Source organism: Centruroides sculpturatus, unplaced genomic scaffold, assembly GCF_000671375.1.
Source record: "Centruroides sculpturatus isolate CEXI.00-Female unplaced genomic scaffold, Cexi_2.0 scaffold520, whole genome shotgun sequence".
NCBI lineage: Eukaryota > Metazoa > Arthropoda > Arachnida > Scorpiones > Buthidae > Centruroides > Centruroides sculpturatus.
In genome coordinates this window covers 402,755-416,522 of record NW_019385076.1, presented here as the reverse complement: position 1 = coordinate 416,522, position 13,768 = coordinate 402,755, and the positions used below count along the sequence as shown (strand labels likewise).

The following is a 13,768-nucleotide window of genomic DNA, read 5'->3' as shown; positions in this document are numbered from 1 at the left end:
TTATTTATGTCCCTAATTCCATAATCTCTTAATTATTTAACTATTTCTTAAGTAGAAATAAGTTGAAACTGCTTGCTTTGTTGAACTTGAATATTTATAGTCTTGGGAAAGAAGTAGAAAGAAATTTTTATGACAATGGATACATAAATCATAAATTTAAGGAATATAAATTCTAGAGCTTTTTCTGTACCGTGTATCTTATTCATTATATTTAGTTGTAAATGATGCTGCCAAAGTAACAGTAAATTTTTTTAACATTATACAAGAATTGTACATGTTTTTTCTGCATCCCCTTATGGATGGGACATACTAAATCGTAATATCACTAGTTTAATATTGAAATCTGTAAGTAATACAAGATGGGAGAACATAATAAATATATGAAATATTTTAATGGATTTTTTAAAACTCCTGTCAACTATACAGAATTATCATAAAAACATACCAGTAAACTCCTATCGATTGGGTTAAGTTATAAATCTACTCGCAATTCACATAATGGGGCGAGGGCAGCCAAATATCTAGCAGGCAGGCGACTAACAGCCCAGAACCGGTCCTGGATAGAATCATTGGAAGTATTTTGGTATGTAGCTTCCACCAGCTAAACCACCTGAAGTTGGTGCTCTGTAAAGCACATGCGCAAATGCCTATAATCTGGCTGCTTTACACCGTTCAAATATTTTTGCCCTGGAAGCTGTCCTGTATTCGACAATACAGAGCTTCCATTGGGAATATACATATATGAATTTATATTCAAATATACAACAGCAATCTTATTGTTTTTTCTCACATGTAGTATAGAAATTTGTAATTTGTAAAGATACACAATATGGTTATAATAAAATATTAATTTTAATTAATCCAAAATACATTAAAATATGAAAATAATTGCACAATACGTATTTATTTTTAGAAAATACAAGGAAAGCAGCACTTCCACTGCTTCCAATGACGGCACACCACTGGTCTTCTATTTCTACATTACTTATGAATTAGTGGTCACATAAGGGAAAAGTTTATTGAATTTGCATTAAAACAACTTCGCTTCCCCAAGATTAAATCTTGAGTGCACCAGTGTCACTGTATTTTCTTTTTATAGATCATTCTTTGTATTTAGTAAAGTTTATTTAAACATTTTTAGGTAAGCATTGTTAAACTTTTTTTAGCTATAGATAAGTAATCATTTGTAAAAAAAAAAAAGACAGTGATATCTTGATATTTGCACAATTTGGTATTTGAACACAAATTCTGGAAAAAATCACTCGGTATTCGACTGAACAAACACAACTTGCTAGAACAAATTTTTTATTAATAATATATTTTTATTTTGTCATACTTAAAAAACTTTTATGATAAAAATAAAAAAATGAAGATGTTGCTGATATTTCTGATTGAGATACTTTGTGAAAAGAAAACATCCTCATTTAACTAAAATTAACACTAATGCATAAGATTTTTCTGTTCCCAAGGAAAGCCATTCAAAATGACTGAAAACATTTGAAAAAGTGAATAAAAAGGCTGCATTTTAAAGGTTTTTTGTTTCGAGGTATGAGTATTAACACATAATACAGTACTTTTAATTGTGATTGTTATTTAATTATCAATTGGACATAAATTATCAATTGCTTTAATAAACATATACATGAAAAAGAATAGTATACTTTTGTTAACTTTTGTTACCATGTTACACAAGAGATACCTGTATAAATAAAGATTGTCATTTAAACAAAAATTTCCAACTGTTAGAGGATTTACAGTAGAGCCTCGATTATCCAACTTAATTGGGAACTGGGGTTGGTCGGATAACCGAAAAGTATGAAAAAATCCATTATTAGTGTAGTATATTATTATATCCCATGTAATTAGTATATTAGTATATTGCTATTAATCTACTTCGCGTTGAATTTTCCTCCATGTTAAGCCTATCAAATTTTTTTTAAATAATAATTGTCGCTATTGTATCATTAAAAATTAGAAAATTAAGCCTCGTTTAAATACTGGCTCCCTTTCATGGTCGAATGAGTGTTGCCAGCTAAAACGCGCAAAAATAATATTAAAGTAGCCAAGACATAGGCAAATATTGTAGCGCCACATCACTAGCGGACATTTGAAATTTGCCGACTAGGACAGTCGGTTAATTGGGGGTCGGATAATCGAGGCTCTACTGTATTATATTTTACAGTAGTTTTGCAAATTTCAAATTTTTAACACAATAGAAATTCAAAATGTCAAAGTAAATCAAATATTGAATAATATGACAAATACACTTTAAAAATTCTGAAAACAGTATTTGTAATTTATTATAGAAGTATGTTTTTTAAAATAAACATATTTAAAGAGAAAATTTTAAACTAATATTTAGACCATTATCAACAAGTAAAAATTAAAAAAGTAATTTTGAAACAATTGTAATTCTTAAGGATTCATCAATTCTTAAGACTAAAAAAGTTTAAATAAACAATTCTTAAGGTTAAATAATCTAAAACAAAAAATATTATTTTCTTAAGAACTTACCCACTAACATCTCATAAAGAAAAACTCCAACAGACCACCAATCACATTCACGACCATAAAGTCCCTCTCCTCCTTGTGATTTTAAAACTTCTGGAGATATGTAATCAGGTGTACCAACAGCTGTATCAGATCTGACTAATCCATCCTGTAATTAAATTCTATTATAAATCATTTGCATATAGTTTTATTTTATAGAATAATCATATAGAATCAAGAAAGAATTTCAACTTCTAGAGAAGTATCAAATTACAATATAAAAGATAATCCTCCCCAATAATATAAATTGCTGTTTTGTTAACCCATATTGATATATTTGATATTTTTTTCATTAAATTGAAAAATTTTTACTAAAATAGTTTTGATTTAAAAACAACAGCCATAAACCAGATCACAATAATTATGTATTCATACTTTACATGCAGATACTATTTGGAGCAAATAAATTTCAACAATTTAGCATTATGGGATTATTATAAAAGATATATTGTACTAATGCATTTGTATACATAAGCATTAATCATCAGTGTTGTCTTAGATATCAAATACTTAAATAATCAGATACTTCATGTCTACAGGTAGCTGTTTTAATAGGAGTATTGTAAAAATACAAAAGATTCACAAAATATCTGTATATATTTTATTGTTCTATTATTATTTGCAATATTCTTATTCAAAGATGGTCCTATTGGTTAACAACAATGCATATCAGAAAGTAAAAATTATATTTAGTTATAAGAGAAAAAAAAATACATATACACATACACACAAAATTTCCAACATTTTGTGCCCATAAACTGCATGTGTGTTCAACTTATATTTAAGTATTGCTTATTTGATAATCAATTTTGATAATTTATTATTATATAAATGTAGCAACCTCTTAATATAATTATTAAATTTTGACAAATATCCTGCTTTCATTTGAATTAATTTTAAAAATTATAATTTTAGTTTAATTTTTATGAAATAATAAAAGTGAAGTAAATAATCTGCTTCATAAAACACAAAATTCTTCTATAATAAGAAGTAAATTAAGATGTTGGTTTTGTTTTTTTTTTACAATTAACATTAAAGTAGTTAAAATTTTATATTGATACTATTATATATACATGATTTGCTAAATCCATTCATATGCTATAAGTTGGCTTTGAAGAATATTTTTACCTAAGATGAACTTCTTAAACATACTTATTTTTATTTAAAGTGAACAATAAATGCTAAAAAACTTTATACCTTACAAGTGTCACCTCTAAGCCTTTAGATTTCAGGTACAGTTTGAGTATAATAGATGATCGAATGTTTTTGATTCTTTGTCTAGAATCTGCTTCAGGTTCACTATCGTTCCAAATGTGAAATGTCAAGAATTTCGAATGTTTTTGAATAAAAATTGCTTTAACCAGTAATGAATTGATGATAAAGATTTGAATGAATGTACCTCAAGACTGTATTTTAATGCTGTGAGAGAACTATGAGGGAATAAAATATAATTATTGATGCATGTGGTCTTGACAGGCGTATCGCCACGTATACAATATTGCATTACTTTCCTTGTAGTTTATACAATTCCCCCTGAATTGCTTGCCTTGTAAATTTCTAGTGTTTCTAAGGCCCTGATGTGGTCTATCTGGAAGGATCTGTTTATGACGCTGGTGTTGTCCAAGTCTGCCATTACATTGGCGTATGTTGCCAGGGCAGTGGTGTATCTTTTTTGGGCAATGTTGTATTTATGTTCCTTAATCCTTTTTTGGAGAGACTGCTTGGTCGAACCAATGTATACCCCCTTTTTGAGAGGTTTCGACTGATTGGCTATCAATTATTCCTACTGATGGAGTTTCATTTTTACCACCAAATTTCTCTGGAACCTATGGTCCCTAATCGGGACACTATACACTTCTGGTGCCCTCAAACTATCAGGTGTGTCTTTAGCATTCCTCAACAGGGAGTAAATTGTTTGTATCTTTGTGTAAGCTATCTTCATGCCCTTCTTTTGTGCTATTTCCTTATATAGGGAATGTAGGTTCTTGTTATATTCTATGACTGCGTGTTTTGCCTTAGGATCCCAATTAGGGATCTCGTTGGACTCCCCGTCTGTGGAGGTGTGATGCCCACTTTGTAGTTTATAGACGTTCTGAGCTAAACTTCTAATTAGGTTTCTTTTGTACCCACAACCTTCCATGATGTCCTCTAGGTGTTTAAGTTCTTTGAGTGTGTCCCCCATTTAGAGTTGTGTGTGAAAGCTCTTTTTGTTAATGCCTTGAATGCTGCAACCTTATAGGGATACGGGTCCTCTGAATCTGTCAGTATGTATAATGGAAGGAAGCTGGGTCTGTAGTATACTTCCGTTTCTATATTGCCTCCATTGAACTGTATGGTGATGTCTAAAAAATTTACGCTAGATGCTGACATCTGATCCATTTTTAGGGTGAGTCCATATGGATTGTTGTTTATGCTGTCTAGAAAATTGTTAATCCCTGGCTCATTATTCCAAAAGACTATCGCGTCATCTATATATCTCCTGTATAAAATAATCTCGTGTGAATTTGTTGACGACCTCCCTCTCTAATTGGCACAGTACTAATTCACATAGATCACCTGAAAGGGGGCTCCCCATGGGTACTCCTCTTTTTTTTGCAAGTACACTGTGTTGTCGAATCTAAATATCGAATTGTAGCACGAGGTGCATAAGCTCAAGGACTTGTTTTCGTTGTGCCGATAAGTTATACTTGCTCATTAAGATGTCTCTAAGGGCACAAAATCAGGGTTGCAGGTTAATTGATGGATATAATGCCTCAAAATCAAGCACTGTAATGTGGGTATCCTCTGTTATTTGTGTCCTCCCTAATGTGTCAATTAGCTCTTTAGAGTCCCTCATCAAGGGATAATCTTTCAGATCCCTGGTACTATTTGGTGTACTTTATTTTCCAGGATCTAACTGACATATTATGGAAGATACTACTGGTATTTTCTCTAGAAAGTTTATATCTTATAAAAAAAGAATAAAAATTTTCCCCAAGCAATAATATAAATGAACTTTGAGGATGCACATGAATATCTTTGGCATATGGGTGAGGTAGTGTAGAATGCTTCAAGGCATATTCAACACTGAACATGTTAAGCATTCTTTTTTAAGCAGTTAGAATGTTATTTAATATAATTTAACCATTTATTATTTTGCATAAAATATTTTAAAATTAAATATTAAATTAGAAATTAGCAATATCTTTGCAACAGTCAATAAACATTGATTAATAAATATCAAACAATCCCTAAATTATTCCATCTACTATCAAATTATTTTTATTCACTAATCTTTATATGTAATTATTTTCCTAATAATGAATCTTTACACAAGATTTCAATAATTACATGTTGTTACTTAAATTAGATTCTATATGTCTAATAATATAAATTTTTTTGTTTCTTTTTTATGCATTCAAAGTAAAAACATTTGACAACTGGTCAAGTGTTTTATTAATTACTGTACTTTTAAATTATCAAAAGTATTGCACAAACTTCTGTTCAAATATACTACGATACATATATATTGATGTACCATATAAAATTAATATTTGTCTATAAAAATTCTGATCTGTAAAAACTATTATTCCTTCTCAATTATTTTTTAAAAATTCATATACACTTACTGAATCCATTCTCATGCAGGTGCCAAAATCAGCCAATTTTAAATGACCCATTTTATCTAAAAGCATATTATCTGGTTTCACATCTCTGAAAATTAAAATATTTTAAAATTTAATTGTTTTTAAAAACTTTCATGATATTAAGTTTTTTGTTTTTTAACAGAAAAATTAATATCGTATCCCTGTAAAATTTAATATTTTACAACAGGTTTAAATTTAATACTCTAATTTAATAATTTTTAAAAGAAACTTTAAATATTCATATTAATATTTAATTATTCATGGAATATTTATTTTTTAATATATATACATATTTTATATTATATTATTCAGTAGCTAATTCATAACTTATTAAAGACTCAAGTATGATATAAAATAATTTTAATGAAATGTTTGAAAAATATATTAAAAAAAGAAAAAATTTCATTTTTTGATATTTTTTGATAACAATGAAAATGAGATAAATTATAGATTATTGATAATGAAAATTAAATTTTTACTGACAAATTTTTTCTGTAGTTTACAAAGAAAAATTAATAAAAATTACTATGATGATTAATAATTTATAATTTCTTCCTGTAAAAAGTATATTTAAATTAAGTTTGTTGTACACTTGTAAACTTGTAACAATGAAATGTTTAAAAACCAGGTGCAAAAAGAGATCTTCCCAATATTGCATAAGTATATTACTTCTATTACAATATTTACTGTGAAGTAAACTAATTCATCTAAAAAAGATGTATATATCACACAATAGTTCAAATACCTAAAGTTTTTAAAGAAGAATACGATACAAATTAAAAATGTGATATTGACAAATCATATGGTAACACATGATGCTGACATTCTTATTAATTAAAGAGCAAACATCATGTAGTTTGATAATTTGTAGAGCACTGCAACAATACCTTATATTCATGAACACTACAATGAAATGGTTGTTCTTTATAAGAAAAATGAAATAAAATGCACAAGCAGCAACATCAAACTCTCCAGCTGCATCAAGAATCATGCATATGATGATTTTGCATATAATATGCTGCTTGATTCAAACCTGTAGCACAGTCAGGAATAAAAATCCAGGTTACCTTTGTCTTCATTACATCACTGTGCTTCCAAGCATACGTAAAGCAGCAAGGCAATGAACTGCAGCAGTCACAAATACATCAAATTTTACATCACAATTACATACATTCATTCAACTGCTATCTACAATTGGCCCAATATGCAGGAAGATAACAGAAAGCAATTTGACTAGTGCAAAATGATGTTAAGAGACCCTGTATAAACCTTATGGGAAATGGGTTAAAGTGGATTTGGCTGATCTTTGATCTTTTTTACTTCTAATAGTCCTGATCACAATCTCCATAGACACAAAAACAACATAGTTCATATACTGTACATGTCAAGCCTTAAATTTTTTTTCTAAATTTCTTTTTAACTCAAACATTTCAAATACAATTTTTTCATCTATAAATCTAAGCATTTACTTAGATGGAAAAAAATATTTGGCAAGATATACATTAAATTTTTTTGATGCAGGATGTATCTACAGATTTATAATTATATTTTAAAATTTTAATGAACATATTGAACATATATATGAACATGTACAGAGAAAAAGTTTTGCATTAATTGGAAATTAGCAAACAATTATTAACCTAAAGTTTGTTTTAACATTTCACAATAATATTGTGAAATGTTAAAACAAAAATATAAACATATATAACATTTAATTCTTATAATTTCTAAAATTATTATATTTTTAATCTTTATAAAATACCTTGAAAATATTTTTAGCAATCTCTAAAAAACATGTAACTTAAAATGATTTAACTAGTTTAACATAACATGTTTTATTGATTAAATAAATATATTAACTAATGAGTTCAAAATACTTCAAATTGTTAATATTTCTTCTTCATTTTTTTAAATTAAAATGTTTTCCATAAAAAGAAAACAATTTAAAATCTGTTTATTTATGAAATAAAGTATAAAATGAAATAAAGTATAAAATGAAATAAAATAATAAAATAATTTATTTCATTTTACAGAAAAGTAATCATTTCTATTAAATAAATGAATTTATGCAAAAAAGAAATCAAATCATAATAGTTGCAAGATTGAAAAACAATTGTTAAAATTCATGTAATACAATAAAAAACACAATTAAAAAATTCCTATATAAATTATTGATATTTTATGACTTGAGTTCTTGAGTTATTTGTTATAAAAAAGTATACTTTGTGAAATTTTGTTCAGTGTCATCTAATTTTCAACTTTGCAACATTTTATTGTTTTTTTGGAAGAAATCTACCAATTTATTTTATAGTAAAATACTAATTAAATAAGTAATTAATTAAAAATCATATAATTATTAGTATTGCTTTAAAACTTAGTATATTAAATTATTCATTTCAGAAAATATAGTTATAGTTACCTATGAACAAAACCCATTGAATGAATTGCATCAACAGCTAATACTACTTCTGCACAATAAAATTTTGCCCATTTCTCAGGAACATCATAATTGCTCATCAAATTTACAAGATCTCCACCTGGCATATAATCCATAACCATATACAAATATTTGAAATCTTGGAATGCAAAATGAAGCTATAAAATATTTTATGAAAATAAATTTATTAAGATTTTATAAATAGTAATCATTTTAAAATACAGTAAGACCCCACTTAACGGGAATGCGTTCCTAGACAAAAAAGCGCTAAGCAAAACAGCGTTAAACAAGGTCATTTTAACAGAGTAAATAGGGATAGGGGAACGCAACCAAAAATAAACTTTAATTTTAAGTTATTTTTATATTAATTTGTATAATAATATATGTTAAATATCATATAAACATATGCACACAGAAATGTAAAGTTAATTTTTTGTGACGACGATCTTGACTTTTCTAAAATTCTTGTTCTTTTGCAATAAAGTCGTAAAGTTTCAATTGCCACTTTTTTCTTTCCTTAAGCAAATGTTGGTAGCAGAAGATTGCATCTAAAATGCCTTGTTTTGCTTTTGCACTCCTTTCAAAATCTGGATCATTCACTACAATTTGATCAACGATTTTGGTTATCTTATCAAACTTTTGTCTAAGGAAATCTGTACAGAAATGTTTTGGGTTCTTTGTTTTCAGAATCTCTATTTTCCAGTTCCACATGAATTTCATGTTCTGCCAGTTCTTGAAGGTCGTCGTTGGTAAGGCTCTCACCAGAAACCTGCTGTAACTCCTCAATATCCCACTCGTCTACATCTCCTAGTCCTACTGTATCAATTAGGTTGACAATTTCGTCAACCTAACGATACTGCGATAGGCTCTTCTCGTTGAGAATTCTTGGATACCTTCAACCATAACTTCTTCCAGAATTCATTCGTGAATTTATCAGTTAATTCTTGCCAAGCAAAGTTAATATTTCCCATGGCATCCGTAATGTTATATTTTTTCCAAAATTGCACCAAACAAACATAGATTTAAAGAAAGTACACCTTTTTGTCACCTTTTGCTGATTGGTTTGTGTTCACAAATAATCGTATTATATACAAATCAATGAAATGCCATGATAATTTAAATTGGTGTAAATTTTGAGTTTTTTTTAGGCTTCGAGCAGACCGCGTTATATCGAATCAGCATTAAGCAACGCAGCGTTAAGCAGGGTCTTACTGTATATTCATCTATATATTTTATATTTAAACATTTTAAAATTCTCCATTTAATAAATAAACATAATAATAAAAATATACATTTTTTAAAAAATCAATAAAAGATTGTTAAATTATCATATTTTTATTTTTTAAGCAAATAATTTTAGCTTATCCAAAATATTAAATAATTTGCCTATAATTAAAATGTTATAATGACAGATTAAATTTTGAAATAAAAGATTGCCTATGCTAAAACAATATAAAGAAATACATTTTTTTAAGTGACTTTTTATCATCTAATTCTAAAAATATTTTAAAAGGGGGGCGTATCTGACTCTTGGCGCTGTTGGTGAAATTTCCTGCTCACTTCATTTGTGATAATATCTTAAATCAAATAATTGATTTAATCATTTTTTGACTTTTAAAAAGAAACCTAATAATTTATAGAACTATATATTTAACAATAGTTTGGCATTAATGGCTATGCAACGATCTCCAGTCAAACGTGGAAGACCACCGCTCACCAGAACCAAATCAGTAAGTAAACGTAATGACGATATTGCAACGAGTTCCCGTTTAATCACTGACTACAATCTACAACCGGATAAAAATCTACAAGACACTTATATGGAGGCCAGGAAAATTAATGAAATATCAGACCAACATAATACTCAAGAATATTCAGGTGAGCCAAATGTACTTGATTCCTTACTATATAACCCGGATGAGTTACTAGACACTTCATCTGCCATTCTATGGAATAAGATATCTAACTTAATAAAAACATCTAATGACAAACTATTTAAGCAAATAAATGATTTTAAGGAGGAACTAAACTTAATTCATGTAAATTTAAATGAAAACAGGGAAAAACAGGCAGAAATGGAAGAACAGATTATGAATTTACGACAACAAATTAACACTATGCAAAATGAGAAGAACCTCACACAATTTAGAATGGATTCTTTAGTAAATGATTATAATCGTAATAATATTATAATATATAACTATCCTAACTCAAGATCTGTTTCTAAAGAAGAAATTCATAATTTTATTACTTCCTTATTGGAAATTTGTAATATAAATCAAGACGACATTTTAGATGTGATTCAGTTAACAAAACCACCAAAAATCACCATCAAAATAATTTTTAACAAAATTCAACTCCGAAATCGAATTTTTTCTGCTTTTATTCGGAAAAAAATGCATAATCAGATAGAAGATTGGAGAGATTCTCAAATATCTCCAGACCTTAATAAAAATACAAGAATAAGACGAAAAAATCTACTTCCAGTGTTACATGAAATACGGAAACAAAATGCACAGGCCAAACTACATAATGACATCTTAATATCAGGATCTGAAAAAATTACTTACAATACTAATTTGAAAAATTTGGTATATGTTGATACTTTTTTACCTTACCGTAAATTGATAGATTGGGGAAGTTGATATAACACAAATCAAAGGCAAATTCAAAGTTCGAACAAACTTGATAATAACCATTCTTTTGATATACTAAATTGGAATTGTCAAGGTCTAAAAAATAAAACTTCAGTTATCAATTCTCTGCACACTAGATATAATCCGGCTATTATTGGCATAACGGAAACTTTGATAACAACAGAAAAATTTTATTCTACAAATTTCTCGAATAAATTTATAATTGAATCTTCAATGGCAAGTAAACCAGTAGGTCCCGGAAGACCAAGTGGTGGTTTATGTTTATTGATGGTAAGGGAATACTGTAAAATAATTCAAGTTAAAAAAATCAAGGAACTATATCTTACTTCTCATCACAATAATTGGAAATAAAGAATTAAATAAGAATAACCAAATAATGATGATATTATTAACCTATGTTCCTCCTGGTGATTTAAATACTCTAAATGAAATCTTTAAAGTTATAGAATCATGGTACTATATAACTCCATATATTATTATATTGGGCAACTTCAACTCTAGAATTGGTGAGAAAATGGATTCCAAATATAAGGGACCAAATCATTTAATTAATAATAGTCAAACATCAAAAGATAAACAGGTTAATAATTTGGGGAACAAGCTACTAGACTTCGTAAAAACTCTGAAGAATTTTCACTACTCCACTTAATTCAAAGCTGTAAAGAACTTTTAAAACTACGTAATTACTATAAAATACCCCAAATATGTCAGACTAATTCAGAACTGGAGTTTAAATCAAGTTTAAGAGATCTTAATAAAACGGATCTTTATAAAATTTACAATTACTTTGTGAAAGTTTCAGAACAATACTATTTGTCAAACCAAAATTAATGTTTGTACAATCATCTGCTGTTTTGGAAAAGCATTTGATTTAGCATGTTTGTAAATATAATTGATGTCTAAACTAAATGAGAATTGATTTGTAATTTAATATTTTTAAATTTTAAATTTACTATTCCTAGATGTATTTTTCTCAAATTATTTGTAAAATTCCCCCTCAACAGAGAAATTGTTCTCTATTGTTAACATTAACTAACACTGTATTAAACTATTTGATGTAAATCATATTGTATAATATAAATTCTATGCTGTGAAATAAAAATGATAATGATAAAAAAAAAAAAAAAAATTTNGTTGTCAAAAAAAAAAAAAAAAAATATTTTAAAAGTGTTTTCTGTATACAATCATGAAAGTTTTATTGTTAAGATATGAAGTTCAAAATACTAATGCATACAAGTTTAATTTTGTAAATGGAATTAAAATTCAAAAGTAATTTTCAAAAGTGTAACATTAGTTAGTCTCAAGAATAAAAAATTTCATATACATGAAATCTATGTATATGAAATATATGAAATATGAATATGTTTCTATGGTTTTGTTAATATGTTTCATTTTTATGTTATTTATTAGCAGGGGCGGCCCTAGGGCGGTGCAAACGGTGCGACCACAACGGGCGCCGTCATAGTGGAGGCGCCAAAAATGTAACGATAGATTGTCTGCAAAAAAAATAAAACCCAATCACCTTATTACTACTTAATCCTACCCACCAAAATACATACCAAAATTAAAGAAACCAATATTTATATATTTATTTCCTTATTCCCTTTTGTTCTCTGTCTTTCTAGAACTTTCTTTTCATTTCCTTTCTTCCCTTTGGGTGGGACCACCAATCCCAAGAACTGAAGACAATGAACCACCAGTTCCAAGAACATAAGACAATGGGAGAGTTAAGGCTCGATAAGACAAAAAGATCAGGTTAGTCTTGACTGGACCTACATGTAGGGTTGCCACCTCAGAACTTAGTCTCACCCGGAGACGATGATTTAAGAAACAAAAAAAACCCATATGCATACATATACAGTTTTTTTATTTATATAAATCCCATAAAAAACAATTAAGTGTTAATTGTGCGTCATTAAAGGTTGATTAAAATCGTGATAAAATTTTTTCGCGCGAGTAAAAATTTTTGAATTAAAAAAACATCCAAATATATATATTTTGTTGAGGGTCCAACAGACAGTTTGTTATGTAATGCTATTTAACCTGCTCAAGTCTAACTCTAACTATATACTATAACTTATCATTAATCATCAGCCAACATGAACACTGATTATCAAACTATCAGCTATGTAGGCTATATCATTTCACTCTCAATAGAAATCTCTTGACAAAACAGTCACAAGAAAGAGTACATGCAGCAGTACTGCGCCTATGCCAGTTATAGACGTTATGTCTTTAAGCCAACGACTACCACACTAGTAATTCGGTACACAGGGGAAGAAATATATGCGATGGTTTGCATATAATTTTGTACATATTCATTTCACCTTGCACAACCCGGAGAAATATTAATTAACCCCGGAGCCCGGAGATAACTCACTCAATCCCGGAGTCTCCGGGTCAAACCCGGACAGGTGGCAACCCTACCTACATGGGAGTAAGAAGTGAAGAGAAGAGCACTCCAGATTACGAGTAGATGACTAGGGGCTACCTGAGAC

The 13,768-nt window shown here is 28.4% G+C and overlaps 1 protein-coding gene across 1 annotated transcript in view; it reads right to left on the bottom strand.

Annotated features, from left to right (window-relative positions):
• LOC111634293 (rho-associated protein kinase 2-like) overlaps window positions 1-13,768 on the bottom strand; it is a 123,127-nt gene that overhangs the window by 73,720 nt on the left and 35,639 nt on the right. Inside the window, exons 8-10 of the mRNA XM_023379030.1 lie at window positions 8,596-8,771; window positions 6,159-6,243; window positions 2,515-2,659 (exon numbers count right to left, since the gene is read on the bottom strand). Coding sequence (XP_023234798.1) covers window positions 2,515-2,659; window positions 6,159-6,243; window positions 8,596-8,771 — 406 coding nt within the window. The remainder of the gene's footprint in view (window positions 1-2,514; window positions 2,660-6,158; window positions 6,244-8,595; window positions 8,772-13,768) is intronic.